This window comes from Peromyscus maniculatus, chromosome 7 (genome assembly GCF_049852395.1).
Source record: "Peromyscus maniculatus bairdii isolate BWxNUB_F1_BW_parent chromosome 7, HU_Pman_BW_mat_3.1, whole genome shotgun sequence".
Lineage (NCBI taxonomy): Eukaryota > Metazoa > Chordata > Mammalia > Rodentia > Cricetidae > Peromyscus > Peromyscus maniculatus.
The window spans coordinates 57,124,692-57,137,504 of record NC_134858.1 but is presented as its reverse complement, the minus strand read 5'-3'; the positions used below and the strand labels follow the sequence as shown (position 1 = coordinate 57,137,504).

At 36.5% G+C, this 12,813-nt stretch overlaps 1 protein-coding gene and 1 pseudogene across 31 annotated transcripts in view; one reads left to right on the top strand and one right to left on the bottom strand.

The window, feature by feature from the left end:
• Positions 1-12,813, bottom strand: part of Myo9a (myosin IXA) — a 245,921-nt gene that overhangs the window by 34,721 nt on the left and 198,387 nt on the right. For all 30 annotated transcript variants that reach the window (XM_076575367.1, XM_076575372.1, XM_076575375.1 and 27 more), the window contains 6 exons: positions 10,815-10,927; positions 5,642-5,784; positions 4,303-4,526; positions 3,764-3,880; positions 3,207-3,395; positions 1,454-1,501 (listed from right to left, as the gene is read on the bottom strand). In XM_076575367.1, the coding sequence (XP_076431482.1) occupies positions 1,454-1,501; positions 3,207-3,395; positions 3,764-3,880; positions 4,303-4,526; positions 5,642-5,784; positions 10,815-10,927 (834 nt within the window). The remainder of the gene's footprint in view (positions 1-1,453; positions 1,502-3,206; positions 3,396-3,763; positions 3,881-4,302; positions 4,527-5,641; positions 5,785-10,814; positions 10,928-12,813) is intronic.
• The window catches only part of LOC107402239 (ribosomal protein uL24-like pseudogene), a 56,513-nt pseudogene continuing 55,682 nt past the window's right edge, over positions 11,983-12,813 (top strand). The window contains exon 1 of the transcript XR_006074148.2: positions 11,983-11,992. The product of XR_006074148.2 is annotated as a ribosomal protein uL24-like pseudogene (transcript). The remainder of the gene's footprint in view (positions 11,993-12,813) is intronic.

The window sequence follows — 12,813 nt, the reverse complement described above, 5'->3', positions numbered from 1 at the left end:
TGTCAGGGTAATGCTGGTTTCAAAGGTTTGGTGGAATTGAGCAGTGTGTCTATCTGCTCTTCAATTTTACTTTATTGGAAGACTGTTTCTTAAATTAGCTATAAAGCGGTAGCTTTCTCTCTCTCTCTCTCTCTCTCTCTCTCTCTCTCTCTATATATATATATATATATATATATATATATATATATATATATTTGTTTTCCTGCTGATTGCTGATTGTAACCAGTGTAACCAGTTTACATCTTTCCTGATGGCTAAGGATGTTGATGCTTTTAGAAATAGTTATTGCTCATTTGTATTTTTTCTTTTGAGAACTCTATGTTCAGTGCTTCAACACATTTTTTTTTTTTGACTGGGTTGTTTTTCTTGCTACACAGATCCTATCTGTCAATTGTTAATCTTAATTCCTCTGTCCACATGCTCACCATCTTGAAGTATTGTCTCAACTTATTTCTCTAGCAGTTTCAGGACTAATGCTAATGTCTTTGATTCATTTGGAGTTGATTTTTGTGCAGATTGAGAGGTGAGGATATAGTTTCATTCCTTTACATTCTTGCTAACTTTCTTAGCACCATTCTAATATATTAAGGTTATAACCCAATAAGGCAAACCAACTTAAAAATACTGAATAAATAATCCAACAATGAAATACAAATGACTAGCAGACATGTGAAAAGATGTTTAACATCAATGTAAATTAAAATCACAATACCACTACATACCCAAAAAGAATGGCTGCAATAAAAAAAGAAATACACAGTAACATAGGGTGCTCACAGTGTTGAGATTAGAACTCTCTCAGTACTGTAGGTGGCATTTCCTACTTGGAAAACAGGTTAGCAGATTCTGAAAATTTTAACTAGAATATTATGACCCAAAATTATATCTTCAAGATTATAGAAATCATAGCATACATTCATAAACCAACCCAAATGTCTATCAACTGGTGAATAAAATGTGAAGGAAAGGGTTAGGGCTATACTCAGTGGCAGAATAATTGCCTAGCATGCCAATTGTCTTCAGCACAACCCCCCACAAAGTGGTATGTCTACAAAGCAATTCTACCAAATACTCAATGTAGCTGACTACTGATAAAACAATATGGATGAATCCTAAGAATATCATATGCAAAAACCAGGAACTGTACAATTCCACTTCCATGAGGTGTTCAAAAACAGCTGAACTATAGAAATAGTAAACAAGTTGGAAAAGTTATTTACACCATTTCAAGGAAATATTCCAAACTTTCTTCCATTTTAGGAAACCACTACTGAAAGTAGGTGTTCTTGGGATTTCAGGTCCATTGTCATTCTAGCTTTTTAAAAGGCACGTGAGTACACCCTATGGATCTGGTAAACCTATTACTAAATCTATCCACAGGAATATAAGATCTGCTTCAAGCTACTGAGCCAGAAAGTATTATTTTTTATAATATACCAAGAGTGTAACTTACCAAATCAGTTTCTTTTTTCCTCCTTTTCTTTCTTTCTGTTTTAGGCACCTGGTGGGGGGGAGGGGAGCATAAATTGGGATTACAAAAGACTAACATACTCTCTTCTTTGTAAATTTTTGAATAGCTTCTACAAATAATAAACAGTTCTTTATCCTTCAAGAGCAATTGTAGAAAGCTAAACCAAACAGGAGAAAATATTTAAGTGCTAACAAAATCAGAAGAATGGAATAACTCTTTAGAGACTGATCTCTTTTTAAATAGCAGTTCTATCTAAATGCCACACTATTAGACATTTTAATCACTAGTCAAATGGTTAGCTATAAAGGTTTTGCCATTTACTATGGACATAAACATAAAAGGGGCCACATGGGAAAGCTCTGTAGACAGATGACCTCTCCTGATGACCACAGAACAGAAGTGCTTAAACCTATGCTTTAACAGCCATCAACTTGCAAAACAGCATATAAATCTAGTAAGAATCTTCTGTATAACATACAAGCCCAATATCCACAACACAAGGATTTCTAGAACCTGTTTATATCTAGATTACTTAAAATGACTTAAATTTTAATTCATAAGCTAAAATGAGTGAAAATAAAACAAAGCACAATTAACAGACTAATGATATTCCTGAACAAATAATTTACATTTTATAAAGAAATACACTGATAACCTTGATTAGACAGCTATCTCTTTATTTAAAACACACACACTCATACTTACTTTTCTGTTTAGATTTTAAATTAGAATCTCTCTATATAAGACAGGCTGTCTTTGACCACTCCATCCTCCTGTCTTAAGTCTCCAGAGTGATGGGATTACAAGCATGTGTCATCACCCTCAAAAAGTATATGGTCTCTTCCAGGCTGGCTTCAAACTCACTGTGTAACTAACGGTGACCATGAACTGATGATCCTTCTGCTTCTATTCCCAGAGTGCTGGAATTAGAGATGTGTACCTCTACACCTTGTTTTATATGGTACTGGAGCTCAGATCTGGGCTTTATGAATACTTGGCAAGCACTTTAGCAACTGAGCTACATTCCTGACTCCTACCCAACTATCTTCTCTTTTGTAACAAAGCTTACAAAGTATTTGAAAGCTTTAAAGCAAAATTTAATTAAAATATCAAACAGTACAATTTCCCAGCTCCTAACAGGACCGAAAAAGTAAAGGTTAATATTATTGATGTTTAGATTTCCCAAAAAACACATTTTTTCCTAAAAACAGTTTCAAGAGAGATCTGGTTTGTAGGTTCTTAGGTAAAAGCTAAGCGATACACATAATTCATTCCACCTTTAACCATATTCTTCAGAAGTCAATTCATATATTAATCTCCATTAAAGATGAAAGTATAATATTGAGGGCACACTATTATAATTGTGAAGGATATGTTCAATCAAACAAGTTCAGAAAAAAATATATGGCAAACTTACAACTGAGCTTGGAGGATCTAAAGTAATGATAGATTGTTATCTTCTTGTGATAGTTTGTTGAAATACATTGTTTTGCAGTTATTCATAGTCCAGTCTGCTGTTGAACTATGACTCTCCTGCCTCATACTCTTCAGTATTTGACTACTGGAATGTGCCACCGTGAACAGCATAATCAAAATACATTGCACAGATGTAGGAAAAGCATAATGAAACCTATCATTTTACACAAATAATATACACTTATTAAAAAATGTTTCCTAAAAAGATTCTTTACAAAGAACCCATAATTTAAGGGAAATCAAACTGTAATTCATTTACCTTTGAGGCTGTGCTATCCAGAGTCTTGAATTCATTCATGTATTCATCTAAAAACACCTTGAATGTGTTAACCCAAACTCTCACTGGAGATTCATTCCAATCACGTTGCTCAAGTCTCATGGTCTTTTCCAGAATCTGTTCAAACAGTGCATACAGGTCTTTATATCGTATGCTTTTCCCATCATCCATCTAATGAGAAAAAAAAAATTGTTAAGTTTTATGAAGACATTCTTTGAAGACTGATTCAACTTGTACTGGGGAACATAGGTTAAGATCTTGACATAGTTTATAATGAGCCAGAGTTTATAATGAGCCAGCTCAAGAGGTTTTGTAGTATTCATAAAAACCCACTATAGTATAAAATGTAGGCAGGATAAACCTAAGATTGAGTAAAAGACCTAACGGTTGAACTAATATAATAACTAAGCAAGTCCTAACAGTTGAAGTAACAAAATAATTAAGTCCTAAGAATTGCTCCTTTGAGTCTGACTTTATAGCTGATTAAAATTCCAAGCTATGCTGAACTATGAATATCTCCTAACATGGTCTTAGCTTACCGCCAATGCAGATGAGTAAGAGCTGAAGATATTCTGCCGAAATTCTTTCAGGGCTTTTTTAAATACAACATCCACTAATGTATCTTTCTTGCTGTCTTCATTATCTAGGTCGTTCATCTAGGGAACAACCACAGAAAAATTAACAATTAAATTATCAAAAATATACATATACAACAGTTGAAATGTCGCTTAAACAATAACTATTCTAAAAGTACAAACCACTGGCCATCACAGAGCTTAAGAAAAGGACAGTACACGAGATCACATCTAAGGTCCCTTCTAACATGCTGGTTCTACAGTTCTGTTAACAGAACAACTACAAATGTGCAACAAGCTTCACCTTCACATGTGACAATTATGAAATCACAGTGGAGACTAAAACTTTAAATCCTGTCTGTGCATTTTCTATTATCTGAACTATCAATGCCTGAGTTATTGAAGAAGTTTTAACCCATCTTTTTACAACAGCATATCCTTTATAAACAAGCATTCTTAAGTCAAATCTGCGCAGGCTAACTAACTCAGCAAGCAAAGTGTACCTTTTTCAGAAGAAATTCATCCATACTTTTTAAATCACTGGCACTTGCTATGATTTGGACAGAGTCGTTTTGCCAATGCACAGAATCCAAAGCCACACTGCTGATTTTCACACCTCTCTTGCGCTTTGCCTTTGGAGAAGGCTCCTTATTCTCTTTGAACTCTTTTCGGCAACTCCCAGGCAGTTCTGGGCTCAAAGGAGGTGTTGGGTGATACTGAGTTAATTCTACAATTCAAAATAGGTTAAGTAAAAAGATATACTTAGTTTAAAAAAAATACTGAAAATCTTCATCCTTAGTGTTAAAAAACTTAGTTCCAAAGATGAGCAAGAAGAATATGCAACAAACTAGCATATTAAAATACTGTTCATCCAGTTATCACTTTGCTATACTTGTTTGAAGGAGCATCCAGTTATATCTACGTCTAACCACCCAACAAGGAGAATTTGATAATTACATTTTTATTGTAGTCTACATCCATGAACACATCAGCAATACTGTTTGTTGATAGTTAACAACTTGTTAGGGAATCAAGTAGCTTACCTGGCTTGCTTTTGCTCTAGTATCTTAAGTATTTAGTGTTTTCTTATATATACTCCTTATAACTGTCTAAATTTTCATATATTACAGAGAGAAGCACCACATTTTTGTATTTGTTTATACTAGGGAATAAAATTCTATGCAGCCCATTACAATTTAAAACCAGAACTAGATTAGACTTGCAAAGCCCTATCAGTAGCCTGAGGAGACTGTTGGCCTCTTCTCATTTCATATGTGAACCTCTCCCCAACATGTATGCTCCTTACTCTCAACAGTGGCTTATCCTAATTCCATCTAAAAGCTAATCTTGATAATGAAACAAAAAGTAACTCCCTATAAAATAAATGCCACTTCAGGCAGGAACTGGAAAAATTCAATCTCAATTGGGACACGAAACCAAAATAAACATACATATATAATACATATATATATATATATATATATATATAATGCTAAATATATATATGTAGATAGATATAGCTATAAACTGACTTCATTATAACTTACTAAGTAATTACTTCATTTTGCAAAGTATCTTAGAAATGAAAAAGAAAACAAAGGCTAGTCCAAGATTCATCATCATTGAAGTTGTTGTCCTTTACTGCTCTATACCACATATTATTGAAACTTCTTATACAAGTAGAGTATGCCTTGCTTTATTAAGGAAGCATTTACCAACACTAGTCCTATATCTCATTAAAATATCATTCCAACAGGACTGTCATTATGAAGAGGAAAGGCATAGAACACTTTCAGAATGAGTAACAGAAATTATGACGCTCCACCCTTTGTCCATTTTTACCATCTGAAAATGGATTAGCAGATGTCACATCTGAGCCAGCAGAGAGTGAGGAGACCTCTGACTGGGGAGCAGGTTTTACTCTAGTAATCTTCTTCTCTCCTTGTTTCCCTTTCGCCCAGAATCTCATCTTTGCTCTCTGGGGTCTGTTTTTAAAACAAAACAAAAAAAAGGGTAAAATGGAAATCAGATGTTCCAGTAATTTTTGTGTATCCTTTTAAGCTTTATATACTTTCATATGCAGTAATCTATTTTAACTTTGATATGTATTGGGCGGGGTTGGGGTGGAGAGTGGGAGGAGTGGGGGGAGGGGGTGTGTGTGTAACAAGGTATCAAACTCTTGGTTAGACACATGCTAGGTAACACTCTACTGCTGAGCCACACTCCCAACTCATCTTGAATATAAAATACAAAGCCCTGACAATTTCAGTCATTTGATAAAATAAAACAGTCTCAAACCAGTAGAACTAGGATTTCAGCTTTAGCTTCTTGAAGCCAAACTGCCATCTTTTCATTGCTAAATCTCACATGTAGCTAATAACAAAGAAAACACAAATAACTACTAACCACTCTAAAAAAGTTCCTTTATATTGTTAGCAATTTCTTTCTAATCTTTGTCCATAAGCATTTAATTTTTACTCACTGAAATTATGATTTCAATCAAGTTTTAAGTCTTTCCACTCACTAGCACATTATGAAAGTTTTAATGATAATATTTATATTGAGTTGTTTATTAAAAGCGTGCAGCTTTTCAAGACAGGGTTTCTGTGTAGCTCTGGCTGCCCTGGAATTCTCTCTGTACACCAGGTATACACCACCACACCCAAATGGATGGATGTCATTTTAAAATCTACTTACACTGTTACAATGGAAATACCTTTTGTTCGTTTTATAATGAAGTTTTTAAGTACAGCTCTAATTTTGTCCATTATGCTGTTGGGTCCTTGGTAGGGCTTCAGTTCTATGAAATTTGGCCCCAGTGACTTTTTTTTTTCCTTTTGTGAGGCAGTCTTACTGTGTTGTCCAGGGAGACCTCCAACTTTAAATCCTTTTCCTCCACCTCCTGAATGTTGTGATTACAAGTATGTGTCACCACATCCAACCCGAATTATTTTAGTAATAGTTTGCTCCTCTACATGTTTTCCTTCATATCGGGTAACTGATCTTTTAAACTGGTTCTAAAATTTCTTTATCTCAGCCATCTATTTTTCTTTTTGTACAACTGTCTGAGATATATTCACCTGTCTTCCTTCTCATTACTCTTACCGGTATTGGTGTATGCATGTGTGTGGTGCCAAGTGTTCTCAGTCATTCTCCAGCTTCCTGAAATGAAGTATCTCACTGAACTTGAAGTTTTCCAATCTGACTAACCTGGCTGGGCAGTAAGCTCAAGGGATTACCTGCCTCTTCCCCTACCACTGGTATACCAAGATTTTGATGTGGGTGCTGGTATCTGAACTCAGGTCCTCAGGCTTACTCAGCAAGCACTGTATCTAATAAGCTGTTGCCCATAACCCCATTATCATCATTTTAAATTTTCCAAAATTATTTTTATTATGAATGTTTCTCTTTAATATACTTTAGTTTCAGTTATATTTATTATGTAGTTGTTTCATTATTAATTGTATTTATTGGTTTTGAAATTTTCTACCTTCCTTCATGTTACATTTTTACTGGTTAGTTCTGGCTCCTTCCATATAGTGTTCTCTCAAATGTATGGTGATCACTAATATCTGATTATGATTAAGTGTTAAGTTTAAAGTGTTGCTTGGAAGCTCTAGTGTGCTCTAGCAGAGCTCCTAAACTCCTGTCTTCCTTATAGGTTATCTGGCTGGTCAATTTTGCAAGGAGAGCTGATCTTTCCTCAAGAGATGAACAAAGTCCCAAAGATTCTGTGAACCATCTGCTCAAAGAGTATGAGAAATGCTACAACTGAGCAAGGGAAAAAAGCTGAGGAATTTAAGCATTTAATGTGTAAAATTCATTTAAAAAAAACATAGGGGATAGGTTAATAAAGTACTTGTTGCACAAGCATGAGAACCTGGTTCAATCCCCAGAACTCATGGGTATGATAGGGCAGGCTTATAAGCTCTACGACTAGGGAGGTGGAGATAGGTTGATTCCTGAGGCTAGCTGCTGGCCAGTCAGCCTAGCCAAACCAGCAAGCCCAAGATCTCAGTAAGAAACCTATCACAAAAACACAGTGGCCTGCATCTGAATGAGGTTGATCTCTGGCCTCCACATACATACACCTGCATTCAAACACATAATCCTGTACATTCATACATATACATTCACATCTACACACACACACACACACACACACACACACACACACACACACACACACACACACACACATCGAAAAAAATAAACCCAATACATGGCCCACAACTTAAAAATATTGGGCAAACTTGTCGGTTGGTGGTGACATACACCTTTAATCCCAGCACTCAGGAGAAAGAGGCAAGCAGATCTCTGAATTCAAGGCCAGGCTGGTCTATAGAGTGAGTTCCAGGAAATATATATTAGGTAAACTTAAATCTAGAGATCTTCTATTTTATCTTTTCCAGAAAATAAGTTTATTATTTTCTGCTAAGAATAGAGAGGGTTAGTTGGTCTACATGTGTCTTTCTCAGGTTTACCTACTTGGTTAGTATTCAGCTTTTTATCAACTATTAAGACATTTATGTGTTTGATTTTGTCTGTTTTGTTTTTATCATTTGTGGGTTTGGTTATTGGGGCAAATAAAATGAAAATTAAATTTATATATTTAACTACCTCTAATTATATGTCCTTTAGCCTATTGTATCTTCTTTTTTCTGGATTTAAGTCCCTTGTAAATCCTTCTACAGTCTATATAAAAAGTTGTCTATAATTAAAAAATAAAGATTAAAAAAAAACATACCTTGACATCTTCAGTCAGGGCTCAAATGCTTATATAGTATTTTAAAAGATATTCATTTAAAAATAAAAATCCCATGAACTCTCTTTGTGTGTGTGTGTGTGTGTGTGTGTATGTGTGTGTGTGTGTGTGTGTGTGTGTGTGTGTGTGTGTTTGGGTGTATGCACACAACTGTGCATGCTGATGACATCCCTATGTGTACCAGAGGCCAAAGGAGGATATCAGGTATCCAGCTCTACCACTTTCTGTCTTATTCCTTGAATTTGGAGCCTAAGCTAGAGACTATCAAGTCCCAGTGATGCTTTGGTCTCTGATCCCTCCACAGGGCCAGGTTACCACTGTGACCATGATCATCCCATATATATTGTGTATGAGTGTTTTAAAAGCCTGCCATTTATGTATGTGCACTACCAGAATGTCTAGTGTCCTTGGAGGTGAGAAGAGGGCACTGGATTCTCTGGAACTGAAGCAAAACAACTGTGAGCCACCTTGTGGGTACTGGGAACTGAAGACAGGTCCTTTGCAAAAGCAGTAAGTGCTCGTAACTGCTAAGCCATCTCTTCAGCCCAGACTTTCTTTGCGGGGTATGTATTTTAATTCAGGTCCTCATTCTTCCACAGCAGACTTGCTGCAGCTTCACCTTAGCTCCCCACAAGCACTCGTGAGAACAAAATTATTTTTTCAAAGTATTTCCCTAAACACTTACTGTAGAACATATTACAAGTTAAAAGCTGTAAGAGATCACTCTCATCCTATCTAATCTCTCGCCTTTTATAATATATTATTGTAAGTCATATAATGATTAAGAAATGTCCCCCAGGGGCTGGAGAGATGGCTCATCAGTTAAGAGCACTGACTGCACTTCCAGAGGACCCGGGTTCAATTCCCAGCACCCACATGGCAGCTAACAACTGTCTGTAACTCCAGTTCTGGGGGAATGTACATTAAATAAATTATTAAAAAAAAAGAAAGAAAGAAATTTCCCCAAAATCATACTGCTATTCACATAGGATAAAGCTCCGTGTATGTGTGTGTGTGTGTGTGTGTGTATGCATATATGTATATATATGAACTATTATATACCTAGCAATACTGTTACTCGAGTATTTCTTAAAAATTAAAACAAAAGCCTTTGGGCCAAAGCAGCCATCTTCCAGTACCTTGCCAAATGACAAACACAGAGGGAAAGAGGAACAGCATCTGCTATGTGTTCTTTAGGCCTTTAAGGAAACATGGAGGTGTTCTTTTGGTCACATACATGTGAATCTATAAAGGGTAATAATGTAGAAATAAAAGGAATAAGCACTGTTCAAAAGGGAATGCCTCACAAAGTTGCCATGGTAAACCAGGAAGAGTATATATCACCCAGCATGCCATGGACATCACTGTAAACAAGTAAGATAAGGACCAGATTCTTGCAAAGAGAGCTGATATGAGGATTGAGCCTATTAAACCCTTTAGGAGAAAGCTTCCTGAAACAGGTGAGGGGAAATGATCAGGGGAAAAAAAAAAAAAAAAAAAAAAAAAGGAAGCCAACTGAAGCACCATCTGCTCTACCAAGAGAAGCACACTGTATGAGAACTAACAGAAAGGTTAGTTGAGGGAGCCTATGTCCTAGGAATTCATGGCTTAGTGTACAAAGAGAAACAAAAGACCTAGACTGTATAATACTTTTTCTTAAAAAGCAAATTGCTTCAATTTAAAAACTCAGTATATATATCATTAAATAAAATCATCAAAATTAATTACTCCTATTGTAGCAGAAATCTTAAAAGGTTTTATTAATAAAACAAACCCAGGAGCCAGATATTGGGGTGAACGCTGAAAGATCAGAGAAATAGAACCAGCCACTTCTAACCTCACCTCGCCAACTTCTCACCTGATCCTGTTTCCTCAAACTGGAAGCCTCGGTGTCCTCATCCAAATGGATGTCAGCTAAACTGCTGCTGGAAGCCTAAAAAAAGTTTAACCAGGATCTAGTTCCTGCTCCTCATGCCTTATATACCTTTCTGCTTCCTGCCATCACTTCCTGGGATTAAGGGCGTGTGTCAACATGCCTGGCTATTTCCAGTGTGGCTTTGAACTCACAGAGATCCACAGGGATCTCTGCTTTTGGAATGCTAGGATTAAAGGTGTGTGTGCCACCATTTTCTGGCCTCAGTATCTAGTGGCTGTTCTGTTCTCTGACCCTAGATAAGTTTATTAGAATGCACAATATACAGGGAAACACAATATCACCACACTCCTATTATTTCTTTATACACATCATACCTTATGTCCAAATCGGAAGACTTCTGTCTTACTGCCAATTTTGTAATCTCCCCTTGAGACATAGCCTTATGGAGCTTTGCTTGCTCATCAACTGAAGAAAATCGCTGTGATGTCTGTGGGAATTGTACATGGGAAAGACTTAAAATCAAGTAAACATATGACAGCATGACTGAACTACAACTCAGTAAACATCAGTTCACATTTATGGGCAATTTAGCAAGAATCTCATCTGGCAAACTAGGAAAATGATCAAGACCATTCAAAGACAAACTCAACACAACACTGAATATTATTTTATACACCTCTTTTTATTTGTACCTTAAGGTGGAGATCCTTTTTCAAGTTATAGATTATTGTTATAGCCATTCAAAGTTTAAAAAGCTAGGTCAGCCAGGTGGTGGTGGCACACACCTTTGATCCCAGGACTCAGGAGGCAGAGGCAGGCAGATCTCTGTGAGTTCGAGGCCAGCCTGGAGCGAGATCCAGGACAGCCAAAGCTATACAGAGAAACCCTGTCTCAAAAAAAAAAAAAAAAAAAAAAAGCTAAGCCACACAGAAGAAAAACCAAGGATCACCTATGTTCTAAATTATAAACAATTATGTTATTAAACAAGGACTTCAATTTCATTTAGCAATTAATGTACCCCTATAAGGACAATTTTGTTCTGAGAATTCTTGTTACTTATCAAGTAATTTTCTTGTATTTCATCTTGTAAAATATCCTTTAGCCTTTTGATATGCTTGACTATGGCACAGAAACAGAAAAATAACCAGAGTTGTTATAGACAGATGTCTGTGGCCAATACAGAGTGCATAATATCTGCATCTAAAACAAAAAAAACAGACTGACAACAGTTTTTAAGACGTGGTAAGAAACAAAAGAAGTAGGTAACTTATACCTGCCTCAGCTTACTGTCTCAAGGTATTTCTAGTTTCTGTGTTATGACACAGAGAGGGGGAACCCAGGTGAAACTTGCTAGACTCCTTTAGCTGAACATAGGAGGCTAAAAATTCATGGCAACCAAAGTAACTAGTGACCAAATAACAGAGATGCATAATAGAAGAAATCTGGAGATCTAGAAAAGATTCCCTTTGCGTATTTGAATTAGTACTAATCAATTCTTTTATATGTGAAAACAACCCAAGACCAAGGATAGAACCACCTGAAATGATCAAAGGTAAGGTTAGTAATGTCAGTGCCCAAAAGTCAGGAACTGAACTCTATGTTGCACAGGCCGCTAAGTACACAGATGAACTTGCCTCAGTAGTCAAGAATAATTACCCTCCAACTGAGTACTGTTTGGGTGTACTGATTTTGAAAGGGCTAAAAGAATCAACCTGTTTCAAGAACAAAGTTCTGGAAAATTACCAGAAAACCATAGCATACAGAATATTAATTGGGAGGGGAAAAAAAAAGATACTTCAACCAACCAGAAAAAATTCACAATTATAAAAAGAGAAATAAAAAAGAAGTAGGAATATGTGTGTAGGGAAAAATGGCTGGCCAAAGAAACAGTTTGGCTCAGAGATCAGAGCCATCTCTGGCCCTGACCAACTGACCAGTGAAACCAACCAATCACAGAGCAGGAAAGTAGCACCCTGGCCCTGCAGCCCAGAACCAGGGAAATACAGCCTGGGTTTGGGACCTGAGCCAGAGAAAGAAACACTTTATCCCCAAACACAGAACCAAGGAAATATACCCTGACTCTGAAACCAGTACCAAAGAAACACTCTTGATCCCTAGAATCAGAGCCAGTGAAAGAAATATGCCCTGGCCTTAGAATTAGTGTCAAAAAGCTAACAAAGGCCAGTGAAAGGAACACAGTTTGGCTCTGAAATCAGGGCCATCTCTGCCCCTAGCTCACAAAACTGACCAATCCCTGGTTGACTCTGTCCCTAAGCCATCCTATATAAACAGCCCTGCCTGGTCAGTTGGGGGCTTTCCTCTCCACTCTGGTAGAGGCAGCTACTCTCCTGGACTCCTCCTTCCTAAATAAAT